The sequence below is a fragment of the Stigmatopora argus genome, chromosome 9, assembly GCF_051989625.1.
Source record: "Stigmatopora argus isolate UIUO_Sarg chromosome 9, RoL_Sarg_1.0, whole genome shotgun sequence".
Taxonomy (NCBI): domain Eukaryota; kingdom Metazoa; phylum Chordata; class Actinopteri; order Syngnathiformes; family Syngnathidae; genus Stigmatopora; species Stigmatopora argus.
The window spans coordinates 19,017,766-19,029,972 of NC_135395.1; the positions used below are offsets into that span (position 1 = coordinate 19,017,766).

The window sequence follows — 12,207 nt, forward strand, 5'->3', positions numbered from 1 at the left end:
TGGGTATAATGGGTCCATAATAATGATTAAAATATGTTTGTGCAGTGCTAGTACCTCAAATTCTTGATTGGTTGAAACAAACAAATCAACAGAGGAAGAAAAATGGTGCAAAATATATGGAAGGACGTTGTAAGTCAGCCGACGAGTCACGGAGCCCATTACAACGGCTACATTTCTGCGAGCGCCAGCTTTCTGTTGACTTTTATATATAAATATTTTAGTCATGTTCCATTATAGACACGAGCGCGGTGGTCTCGTGCCGCAGATCATTTGAATAATTTATGGATCCGCACAACGCCGTCTGGCAGAAAGTAAGATTTACCTCACATGACTGCCATGACTAAGCCTGTCGCGATACGCAATGAGTCAATAAAGCAAAAAAGTCGCTCATTTTCCTGCCCGCGATTTATGGCCGCGTGGGCTTGGCTCGCGTGCGACTTGGAACTGATTGGATGGGAGATTCGGCTCCCTTTCACGGATATTTATTGCTCAATAACATGCCGTAGACGCGCAAAATAAGAAAAGGCATTGATATTAAACATGGTGCAGCCTTGCCATGGAGGCCAATGGTAATTGTTTCCATTAATATACGTACTATTTTCAAAATGAAAAGAGAGATTCTCATTCATGAACAATGTTCCCTCTAAGCTGCACGCGTGCGCAATTGCACACTACTCTCGTCTTCTCTGCGCACAGCAAATCATATGGAGCGCACAAAATAAAATCCCAATTTTCTTTCTTTATTTATTTTTTTTAAATAGCTGTGAGGCCGACGCGCGAACCACTCATCCACCGGGCTGCCCATTCATAGATATCAATCATTACATTTTATTATTACTAAATCATTTATGTGTAGTAGACATACACCTGCTACTGGTGTGTGCCAATAGCGAGCAATGATGATGTTGCTCACACCGGTACTCAGGGAGGTTGTCTTTCTGCCCAGACAAACAAAAACATCGAGGGAACATTGTTCATGAACTATTTGGCGGCTCCCAAAATAAATCCCCAATACATTTTGGGCCGGCAGCGCATCATTCCGATTCACAACACACGCACGTACTTGAACGGCGTCCACGTCCTCGAAACCTGACGGTCCTTTTTTTGAAATTGTTCCAGGACTCTCCACGGGAACGACCTCTCCAGCATCCCGGACGGCGCCTTCGGCCACCTCACCGCTTTGTCGCACCTGTGAGTACGCCGCCGACGGGCGCTTTGTTGTAGGACGATGGGGCTTGATTTTGAGAACCCCTCTAGGGCTTTGGGCGCCAACCCCTTGTACTGCAACTGCGAACTACGCTGGCTCTCCCAGTGGGTCAAGGCCGGCTTCAAAGAGCCCGGTAAGAAAAGCCGCGCCCGGCAAAATGGCGCCAGCGTCCGATCGTTGAGCAAACGGTGGGCTTTGTCCATTTTGAGCAAAATAATGGAGGATGATTCCATAACCCGACAGGCATCGCACGCTGCACCGGGCCTCCCGACATGGCCGACAGGCTCCTGCTGACGACGCCGCTCAACAAGTTTCAGTGTAAAGGTAATTATTAAAAAAAGTCGGGAAAAGGGAAAAGCTGTTGCATCGCGTGTTGCTGTAGCAAGCGTTTTTTTTCTCCATTTCAGGGCCGGTGGATATCGGACTGGCGTCAAAGTGCGCTCCCTGCCTGGCGGAGCCGTGTCAGAACAACGGCACCTGCGTGGCCGACGCGTCCGGGTCTTACCACTGTACCTGTTCCTTTGGATTCAAGGTGAGATGCACCGCACTCAAAGATGTTTTTGTTTCGCAAAAATTGACCATTTATACGCTTTAAAATTAGCATTTGGCCAATTTTTAGGTCGATAATCTCTTTAAAAAATAGAAAAAGCTCATATTTCCTTCTTGTCCTTGTTCTTTTTTATGTAGAATATATATTTTTTTAAAGAATGCACAAGTTTACTGTCCTTAAAAATAAATATTTGCTTTTTAGAAACATCATTACATTGGATTTGGACAATTTTTAGCTGAACCATGTCTCAAAACAAGATTTAATTTACTTTTACTTGTGTTTTTGTTTAAATATATATTTAAAATATATATATTTTTAAAGATTTTAGTTCCCAATATTCCCAAATAAACATTTACCTTTTATAATCTTAAAAATTAGGATTTGGAACATTTTAGGTCTCTAAAATAATAGAAATAGAAAGAATAGTCATGACATTGTTCTGCTTGGGTTTTCTTTTTATTATTATACAATTCATAAAGATGCCTTCTCAAATATAGATGAAATGAAATACTGCTTGATTTAATCTTTTTTATTTTATTCAAGTCAGTCTGTAAAATTGCACATTTGGATGCCCGTCTTCAAGTCTTCCCTGACACAATCAATGTTCATTAAAAAAAATCCACCCAAGTGAGAAAAGAATACAAAATAAGATGGGGAGATGATGATGATGATGTTGTTGGGTAAAGCACCCTTTACCCATTCCTAAAGCATATATACTGTATCAAATGTTATTTTTTCCATCTTTCTCAGGGTCAGAACTGTGAAACGCCCATTAACGCCTGCATAAGCTTCCCCTGCCTGAACGGGGGGACGTGCCACGTTCATCCGGGCCTCCAAGACCACTTCAGGTAGCCCACCCCCTACGTCGTTAAAAACAAACAAACTTAGAGATGAATCCATGCAAAGAATTCAAACTCGACTCTCCAATCTATTTTGTATCATTCGTGCATATGATTTTGGGGCAACACCAAATGAGCCGATGCTCAATCTCCACTTCAAGATGGTAATCTGCTCTCTTTTTTCGGGGGCATTCTTGAGAAGCACGTTGCTCGCGACGACCACGACCTTCGACCTTACGATGTGTTTTATTATCTGCGAGTGGGTCTGAGGCGGCTGCCAATAGCCTAGAAACAGATGCCAAAATGGGGCTTGAGGAGGGCTCAAAGCAAAATCCAACGCTGTCAGTCGTCACCGTCGCTTCGCCCCCCCGACGTTTGGACGTAAATCTGTCAACGCCGGCCTGCCCCCCCTCCCTCCCAAATCTTACTTTTATCACCTGATTTTCTGCGGTGGCACGGTTTTCCTCAAAAGTTATGAGTAAATAATACAAAAATGGTGTCATTTTGGCGTTGTTCCACGTACAGGAATGGGACGGAACGGGATTTCCATTTTGACTTGGGCCTGGGAACTTTCCTCTGGGAAGGATTGTGCAAATAACTCACCCCCCCCCCCCCCCCTTTTTTCTCTATTCTGGAGAGCATCCATCCAGACCTTCTGCGCCACGTGGGCCCACGCATGGCAAACACAAAGTGGACAAGTGTCTTGTCCAAGAGCCCTTTGGCCTTTGAAAGCTTTCAATATGCATGTGGCCTTTAGCGGCCCGCCACGCTAACGATATTCTGGCTCCTTTCCCACGGGCGCTCTTAACGTCGATAGCGCTCGGGTGTCCGCTTTGACATTCGGACATGTTTTAGAATTCTTTGGGGGACGCCTTCAAAATGCCGGCGTCCACATCCGATGTCGCTTAAAGCGCTCGCTAAATTGTTGTGTTGGTTTCGGAAGAGTCGGCGTCGGAAGCCAACTGAAATTTGTAGCTGATATTTTGGAGAAGCTGCAACTTTGGAGAACAACCGTGACATGGTGCTTGCAATTTGGCCCCTGGGCCGTAGTTTGGACACCGCTGAAAGTTGAAAGTCTAGTGAAAAAATTGCCTTCAATTTGAAGACTTTAAATGACTTTAATTTGCTGACATTCACAAAAGGTTTCGCCCCCTCTATGAAGAGAATCATTCATTCTCCTAATTAAAATCTTCTGTAAAAATGTAGACCTCCATATTTAGTAAATCAAATGAGCTTGTTAAAATGTGCTTTTTTTTTCTAATGGCATCGCCGCCATTTTCCTTTGCAGCTGCGTGTGTCCGCCGGGCTTCGAAGGCGAACGCTGCGAGCTCAACCCGGACGACTGCGAAGACAACGACTGCGAGAACAACGCCACCTGCGTGGACGGCGTCAACAACTACACTTGCGTCTGTCCGCCCAACTACGCAGGTAAAAAGACGTACCCCATACTTGTTATTTTAGCTGTTGGCTGTCCATTTTAGTAAGCCCGTTTTCCTCTGTCTACTTTTAATTTTGCCACTAAAAGACGTTTAAAGTGCTCAAGTGCACTTTGTATTATTGACTGGTACCAGGGCTTTATAGCCTTCCAAATCAGAGTGCCTTGACCCTGACTAAAATGCAATCCTTGGTGGAAATGTGACTAAAGTAAGTGAGTGACTCTGAGGTCACTGGGACTGTTTTTCTTCTTTTTTTTTCTTTTTTTTTCCTCTCCTCTCCCCGCTACACAACTGCTTACTCGCACAAAACGTCCATTTCCACTCTTGCCGGCTGGTGAGCCCGTAATGGACAGCCGCTCCGTAGTGACCCCCACTGAAGAAGTGTGTGTATGTGTGTGTTTGTGTGTGTGTGTGTGGCGACGAGGAGAAAACATAAAAATGTCACGGAATGAATAGAGGTCAAGAACGGGGTTGATAAAGCGAAGATGTGTGAAAGAGAGAGCGAGCCTCCGCCAGCTGCTGAGTAAGGAGTTAACTTTTTCTTTCTTAGCTTGGCACCGTCCTCCAAAAGACACACTTTTTTTTCTACTGGAGCTCAGTCAAGACACACACACACACACATACACACACTGTGTCGTTACATTTGTTGGCATGTCGAAACGTTGCAGTGGTGTCCAAACTGCGGCCCGCTGGCCAGTTTTCAGACGGCGACATTAAATATGGCCCGCATAAGAAGCTTTAGTTCAGCCTACATTGTTGTTCTTCTCACCTTGATCACGAAATGGAGCGAGTCTATTAAACAGTCCTTTCATTTAAGGGTCTGACAATATATGTTGAAAGCAATCGATTAATCTTTTTCAGTCGTTTGTCTCACATAAATAAGACAATAACAATCTGATGTGATTATTTGAGCCAAAATTGAAATGAACTTTAAAAAACATTTAGAAAATGTCCAGTCACAGAAAAAAAGCCAAGAAAATCCCTATTTAAATGTATCACTTGAGATCATTTATATAACAAAATAGGTATTTTGGACGCATTTTCTTACATTGAGTGGAAATAAAGCGGGATTGTTTACGGGACGGAATCCACAAAGACAAACACCTTCCCTCGCTTTGACTCTCACGGTTTACCAGACGGCGTCCGCGACGGGAAGGGCGCCGATAAAACCGCCCCAAATCACTTCTTTTTGTTGTTTCCAGCTGATTGCAGAGTGTAATTTAGCCGCCGGGTCATAAAGGTCTTGGGAATAGGCCGGCCAAGACAGACCTGGTGGGAGTCTGGAGGGGGGAGGGGGCTTGGGGGGGGTCCGTCGGGATTAGATTAAAGCGGGTGCGGAATGAAGAGCAGTATTTTAAGAGCCCATAAATTCCACCCTTTCCCGTCTATTAACGTCTTACTCTTTGATTCACGTTAAGCCGTGTTCGAAAACCGAGGAGCTTCATCTCCGACGTGGCGGCGCAAATGTTTGCCCATGTCAAGATGAGCCATAGAGCGGGCCAGATCCAAAGCCGAGACCCAAACGTAGGAGGACGGGGAGGCCGGGCGCCATTGTTAAGTTTATCCATTCGTCTTCTGCGTAGTTTTCCTTCTCTAAATGGTCCTATTTCTCTCTCAGGCGACCTTTGCGAGGACGTGCTGGACCCGTGTCTTCCCGATTTCGACCCCTGCGAGCACGATTCCAAGTGCGTCCACGTCGGGCGGAGTTACAGGTGAGAGACGCACCGCCCCGCTTGTCGCCAAATGCCGTTTTGTGGTACGCCGGTCAAAGTCGAACCGCCTCCGTCCGCTTCAAAAATGAGGACAGACGCGTAACGAATCGTTTCATTTGGCGAGACCGAAGTGTTGTGTTTTTGGGGCTACCACTGATGAAACAGCCACGGAGTCCAGTTACATATTTTGACGTCAATTTGAGCGCAACTCTGTCGTAATTGGGACTCGCCTAAGAGATTTTTTTTTAAATTCCCGGCCAGATTTTTTCTCAATAGCAAAATTTTCCGCAGGTGCGAGTGTTTGCCGGGCTACGTGGGCGATGTTTGCGAGCTGGACTACGACGACTGCCTGGAGAACAAGTGCCAGCACGGCGCCGAGTGCGTGGACGCCGTCAACGGCTACACCTGCGTGTGCCAGGAGGGCTTCAGGTGAGCGCCGTCCACAGCCAAAAAAAGTGAGAAATGCGGCATCAAGGGTACCAAAAAGCACATCCGTGTCCTTCCAGCGGTTTGTTTTGCGAGAATCCCCCCCCGCCCATGATTTTGCTGCAGACCAGCCCGTGCGACCAGAGCGAGTGCCAAAACGGCGCCCCTTGCCTGCTGCTGGCCGGCGAGCCCGTGTGTCGCTGCCTGCCCGGCTTCTACGGCGACAAATGCCACAAGATGGCCACCGTCCACTTCCTGGGACGCCAGGCCTACGTGGAGCTCCCGGGGGCCCGGCTGCTCCCCGACGCGCACATTTCCTTCCAGGTACGGCATGTCACATTTGGATTAAATTTCCATTTCAAGGTTTACCTTGGTTTTTTTTTGGGGGGGGGGGTTCCCCTCTCGCCTTTGAGTACATTTTCTTTAGGTAAAATTCAACTCAAACTTTCCAACATTCAGTCTTATGTTTCATATAGTTCAGGGGCTCGGAACCTTTTTGAAAGAGAGAGCCATAAACAATTCCTATTTTCATATGTTATTCCTTGCGAGCCATACTCACAATTTAAAAGTCAAAATACATGAAATTTTGTAGTCATTTTATCACTTTTAAAGTCCAAAAAGTCTCTGAATTCCTTTGACAACGTTGTTACGATGTTGCTAATCAATGAATATCAATGAGTTCAATGAGTATCAATGAAATCAATGATGCAGTCCCGACGTGACGTTCCTATTGGTGCTTTAGGGACTCGGCTCTCTCACCACCGGTTTCCATATTTTAGCTCAGAGCCATATGCACCCATCATAAGAGCCACATGTGGCTCCCGAGCCATAGGTTCCCTACCCCTGATATAGTTGAAGACAAATCCAAAATTATTCTGACCAATTGTTGATCATGTTTATTGAAACAAAATGATCGAAAAGAATATTTCATTCAACATAAACAAATTATTTTGCATTTTATATCAATCAGCAATCACACTGGTCATTCGTCATGGTTATTTTAATATTGCAGATTTGTTTCTCTAATTCATTTTTTGAATTAACCTACATTTTGGTTTTTTATTTATTTCTCTCATTCTCTCGCTCACTTACGTTGCACTCACCATTGTTTTCTTTTAGTATTTATTCATTTTGGAATAGAATGAAAATTCATGAACACATAAATCACTCTGTAATCAGTAACTATGACCTAAATGAAGTATTGTTGTGAATATGAAGTGGTATGCCTCCACATAGTGGTTGTTGAAATCTAGATTTTTTTTCATAGTGGAATCAAAGGTTTGTTTCAATCTTGACACCGACATATTTAAATCTCATTATACTATACTATAATGGAATTCAATATTGTACTCTTTAGCATGTAGTGATCATCTCATCTCCCTAAAGCTAAGAAAGGACAAGGCAACATGACAGGAAGGTTAAACGGTACAACATCAAACCTGAAGGATCTTTTTTTTAATCTCCAATCCAACGTCTATCCGCCCGCCGCCAGCTGCCTCGCACGCGCAAACGCACAAACGTGCGGGCAGACACTTTCCAGTGTGGATTTTTCTGTCCGTCGGACAATTTGGAAACCCAATTGGCCGTTTTGTCTTCTTGGCAAGCGAGAAAAAGCGCAAAGGTCCGCCCGACACTTGTGTTTAACACCTGCGCGAGCGTGAACGTGAACGTGTGCTTTCCACCTTCACCTTCCCGTTGGCAGTGTTGGACTTTTTCAATGGCAAAGCTGTTAAATCCGCAGCGAGGCTCCTCCACTCTGAGAAAAAGGAAAAGTCAAGTGCATTGACAGCCCTTCATAAATCACTCCTCTTCCCTTTTTAACACGTTTTCTCTCTCTCTCTCTCTCGTGGAACCCTTGGTTCACATCGCCTATCGTTTCTCTTGCAATGACGGCTAGAGGCTCACGCTTCGGCACCCCGGTGCCGTCGATGGCGGCTGACGTCCAATCTATTTGAACTGGGAAGCTTGGCGGTGAACGGACGGAAGTTCGTGGATTGGAGGCTCCGGGGAAAGCGAATCTTGCTTTCTCGCTGAAATGGCATCATGAGAGATCCATTTTAAAAAATAATAATAAATCTCATTCTGTGTTACTTTATTGACTGTCATTGACAGTGAGGCTGTACAATATGTATGAGTGTTTCCATAAAAAAGATAATCTTTCTATGTTTGAATCCATATGGAGTTGAGCGATAACAGCGGCGTCTTGCCTTTTTTAGGTGGCCACCGAAAAAGACAACGGCATCTTGTTGTATAAGGAGGACCAGGACCCGTTGGCACTGGAACTTTACCAAGGACACATACGACTTATCTACGACATGGCCAGCTACCCTCCCACCACAGTATACAGGTAATTCAAATTTTGCATTCTATTCAATGTCTTTATTCTCATTATCCAAGTACAATGAGACTTAAATCTTCACCATAAAGTGCATATACAAAAAAAAAACCAAAAAATCTGCCCATCCATTGCATTTGAGACTTCAATTCCCTGCAAGGATGTTTAAACACACCATAAAACTAACCATCAGGCTTAAAATATATGAAAACATACATTGTACGGTGTTGGCATTGCTGAGTGATTTTACCTGCCATTCCTGTTTTTACTTCCACCTTTAAATTGGGCGTTAGGAACATCAATGGGTCATTCTTTTTTTTAGTGACGCGGTTTCAAAACGTCGAAACATGAAAATAAGCAACAAAACGATGTAACCTCATAATATTAAGATGTTAATCCTGCCCTATTACATTGCATGACTTCATTCTCATAATATAATGACCGTAACACCGTCATTTTACAAGCATTTCCTCTCCTAATATTGCTTAAATCTCCATCTATGATGCCAAAAGTAGTTTCACGATGATACAGACCTTACGTTGACAGTGTACAATGTATGACTTAATACATTAATCTCGTGATATGACATTTAAAAAAGTAGTTTTATGTTGAAACATCTGTCTCAGCCCGTGAAGCCAAACTTCCGGGTCATGTCACGGGAAAAATAAGCAACAAAACGACTTTAATGCTACAATTTTAATCCTGTAAATGTACAATGCATGACATCATTATCGTGAACATGCAATATATCTACGGCCTATCTGCTCAAGGTGCTGACTTGGACTGGTTGCCCTTCCATCACCTTGACTTTGTACAGGGAAAACAAATAAAAATAAAATAAACCGCAGCCGCTCTGAACGCAGTTGAACTTCCTCCGTTTTTTCCCATTGTTTATCTTCCCGTCTCTTCAGTAAATGCACAAGTGTTATCTTGGATTATCATCTCCCGCGGTGCAATTTAGCAAAGGAATATCAGTTCCTATAAAAATGCCAGAGCGCTTTTCCGCGCTATCCGAAGGCTCAGGCGGCGGACTGAGGTTTCTGGCGCCGTCCGTTTGAAGCTGGGCCCGCAAAGACTCTGGCCGCTTTTCCGTCGGGTCGCCCGCCGTCTCGTCGGGATTACGGCGGAATTCGCCGGATTGCCCGTTTGTTTTGAGAAGGAAGCGCGGCCGTGCGGAACCGCCAGACTCGAAGAACCGTTGCTGAGAAGTCAAAGCCCGCTTCAAACTCTAACCTTGACTTCTACTTTGCCATTAAATCGTGGTTAAATCGGCCCGTTTTAGCAGCGTCGATGGAAGAAAAACACAGCCATAAATACATTCTATATTGTATGTTGATTGCCAATACATTTAGAGTATTTAGCTTCATTTATAGCCGGTAAAATAGGTGATGATTTATTGGCCAATCGCTCAATTGACATAAAAACATGGTCACCTTAAATCAGGGGTCGGGAACCTTTTTGAAAGAGAGAGCCATAAACAATTCCTCTTTTCAAATGTAATTCCTTGAGAGCCATACTCACAATTTAAAAGTCAAAATGCATGAAAATGTGCGATTTTTTTTTTGGGGGGGTCATTTTCCCACTTTTAAAGTACATCAAGTCTCTGAATTCTTTTGACAACATTGTTACGCTGTTGCTAATCAATGAATATCAATGAGTATCAATGAGAGAATGAATGCAGAAGACTCAAATCAATGCCACAGTTCCGACGTGACGTTCCTATTGGTCCGTTCGGGACTCGGCTCCCTCACCGGCAGTTTCCATATTTTAGCTCAGAGCCATATGCACCCATCCAAAGAGCCACATGCGGCTCCCGAGCCATAGGTTCCCTACCCCTGCCTTAAATCAATGCTATTAGGATTTATAGCTTAAAGGCATTGGAGTGAGATTCTTTTTTTTTTTTTTTTACCTTACATTAATACTCGGGATGTCATTGCGTGCGACAAAATATATTCTGGTGGCTTTCTGTACATTTTGGGCATTCTGGGGTGACTTCCAGTAGATTTTGGATCAGATTGATGTTGATATTCCGAACATTAATGACCCGAGATTTCCATTTTGGCCCATTTGGGGGATGTTCCCGTGTCACTTGCTATTATTTTTGAATTCGTTCAAGGAGACGATCCCACGCCCTTCCCATTCAAAGAGGATTGGACATCTCAATGGCAGCCAATGAGTTTACGTCAGCCACGTTTGCGCGTCGATTTCCGCTCTGCCTTTCCTCCGGCGTCCCTCCTCTGTCTTTTCAGGCGTGGCACGTGTTACGCTAACCATCGTCGACAAGGATAATTCTCGACGCAGCTTTGCGGTGGGACTCCCTCCCGGGTACCACAACCCGCAGTCCCCCCCCACCTCTCCCATCCCCTCGCCCTCCCCGTTCCGCTCCATCCCTCCGTCATCTCCGCACTTAATCATCGGCTCTCGCCACTCTCCTCTTTTTGGACCAGCTCTCCTCCGTCCCGTCCCGCCTCTGCCATATTTTACCGCCCCAGAAATGCAAAGGGTCCGTTACTGTGCGCTCACGTTCAATGAGCACTTTGACACTTTTCCTCGAACATTTTGATGCTTCCACCCACAACCTCCCCCTATTGACATTTCTTCTTTGGACATGCACAACCCCCCCAAGTCTGCTCTCTCTCGGCCCAAAACGTCAAAGCTTGACATATTGTTTTCTAAGCTTAAATCCAATCCCGTCCAACCTGCTCACCCTTACAGAACCCTCAGCAGCTTGGTTTCTGCTACTTTTAACAGCAATCTGTCCAATTCAGTAACGTACTCCCCCAGGTAATAGACGTTAAACACTATACTATTATAGCCTTGCGCATCATCTTGTGTTTGTTTTAGTCTCCTCTCGCCCGACCACACCCCCTTTGAAACCGCAAACGGGATCCCCCAGGGGCCCGTGGGTGGCCGCACCCCCCCTCTCAGCTCCGGCCCTGCTCCTCTTGCTTGGCTTTTTTGGAAGAAACGGTGCTTTCATGAAAAGGGAAGGAGGAGTGAGCGGAACAAAAACACAAGAGAGAAATGGCCGCCGTCGCCGCCGCCGTCGTCTCGGTCGGCGAGGGCTAATTGAGGCCGCCGCGTCTGCGCCTCGTCACTTTAATTGAGTCGGGCTGCTGGCGCACGCAATCATATTATTGATAAATAGTCAACAAAGGCGGGCCGGCAGCGGCCAATTGCCTTTCACAGTGGAAATGGAGAGAATCCAAATATTTGGACATCATGTCCATTACATCTGGATAGTTACGGAGTCGACCTTTTCTCGTGGGCTGCCGTTGACGGCGCTAGACGTCCCATCCGTTTTGACCGGGAGGGGCCTAGATGACCTTTCCTGTCAGTTTGGAATTGGATGTCTGTCCTTGTCAAATGCTTGAATACTATCCACTTGGAATTGTATCCATCCAAAAAACAACATTTAAAGAAGGGGTCAACAAACCTTTTTCTAACTTGAATTTTTCCAAACTTTTATTTGTTAAATAGACAATCTATATCGGGGGTCGGTTTTTGTTATGTATAATAATGTATACATTAATTGTAGATATTTGAATTCCATTTGTAAAAGTACTTGTGCTGTACTGCCACCTGCTGGGGTTTGATTTGAAGATCAGCGCTAATTCAAAGCAGCAAATTTCACGTACAGTTTGGAATATTAATAATAACAAGAATCACTAGCCATCCCTTCTCAGTCCAAATGTATTAGAC

The 12,207-nt window shown here is 44.9% G+C and overlaps 1 protein-coding gene across 4 annotated transcripts in view; it reads left to right on the forward strand.

Annotated features, from left to right (window-relative positions):
- Window positions 1–12,207, forward strand: part of slit3 (slit homolog 3 (Drosophila)) — a 129,677-nt gene that overhangs the window by 111,084 nt on the left and 6,386 nt on the right. For all 4 annotated transcript variants that reach the window (XM_077609733.1, XM_077609735.1, XM_077609734.1 and 1 more), the window contains 10 exons: window positions 1,120–1,191; window positions 1,258–1,340; window positions 1,451–1,531; window positions 1,615–1,739; window positions 2,508–2,605; window positions 3,885–4,024; window positions 5,651–5,744; window positions 6,036–6,173; window positions 6,251–6,494; window positions 8,387–8,517. In XM_077609733.1, the coding sequence (XP_077465859.1) occupies window positions 1,120–1,191; window positions 1,258–1,340; window positions 1,451–1,531; window positions 1,615–1,739; window positions 2,508–2,605; window positions 3,885–4,024; window positions 5,651–5,744; window positions 6,036–6,173; window positions 6,251–6,494; window positions 8,387–8,517 (1,206 nt within the window). The remainder of the gene's footprint in view (window positions 1–1,119; window positions 1,192–1,257; window positions 1,341–1,450; window positions 1,532–1,614; window positions 1,740–2,507; window positions 2,606–3,884; window positions 4,025–5,650; window positions 5,745–6,035; window positions 6,174–6,250; window positions 6,495–8,386; window positions 8,518–12,207) is intronic.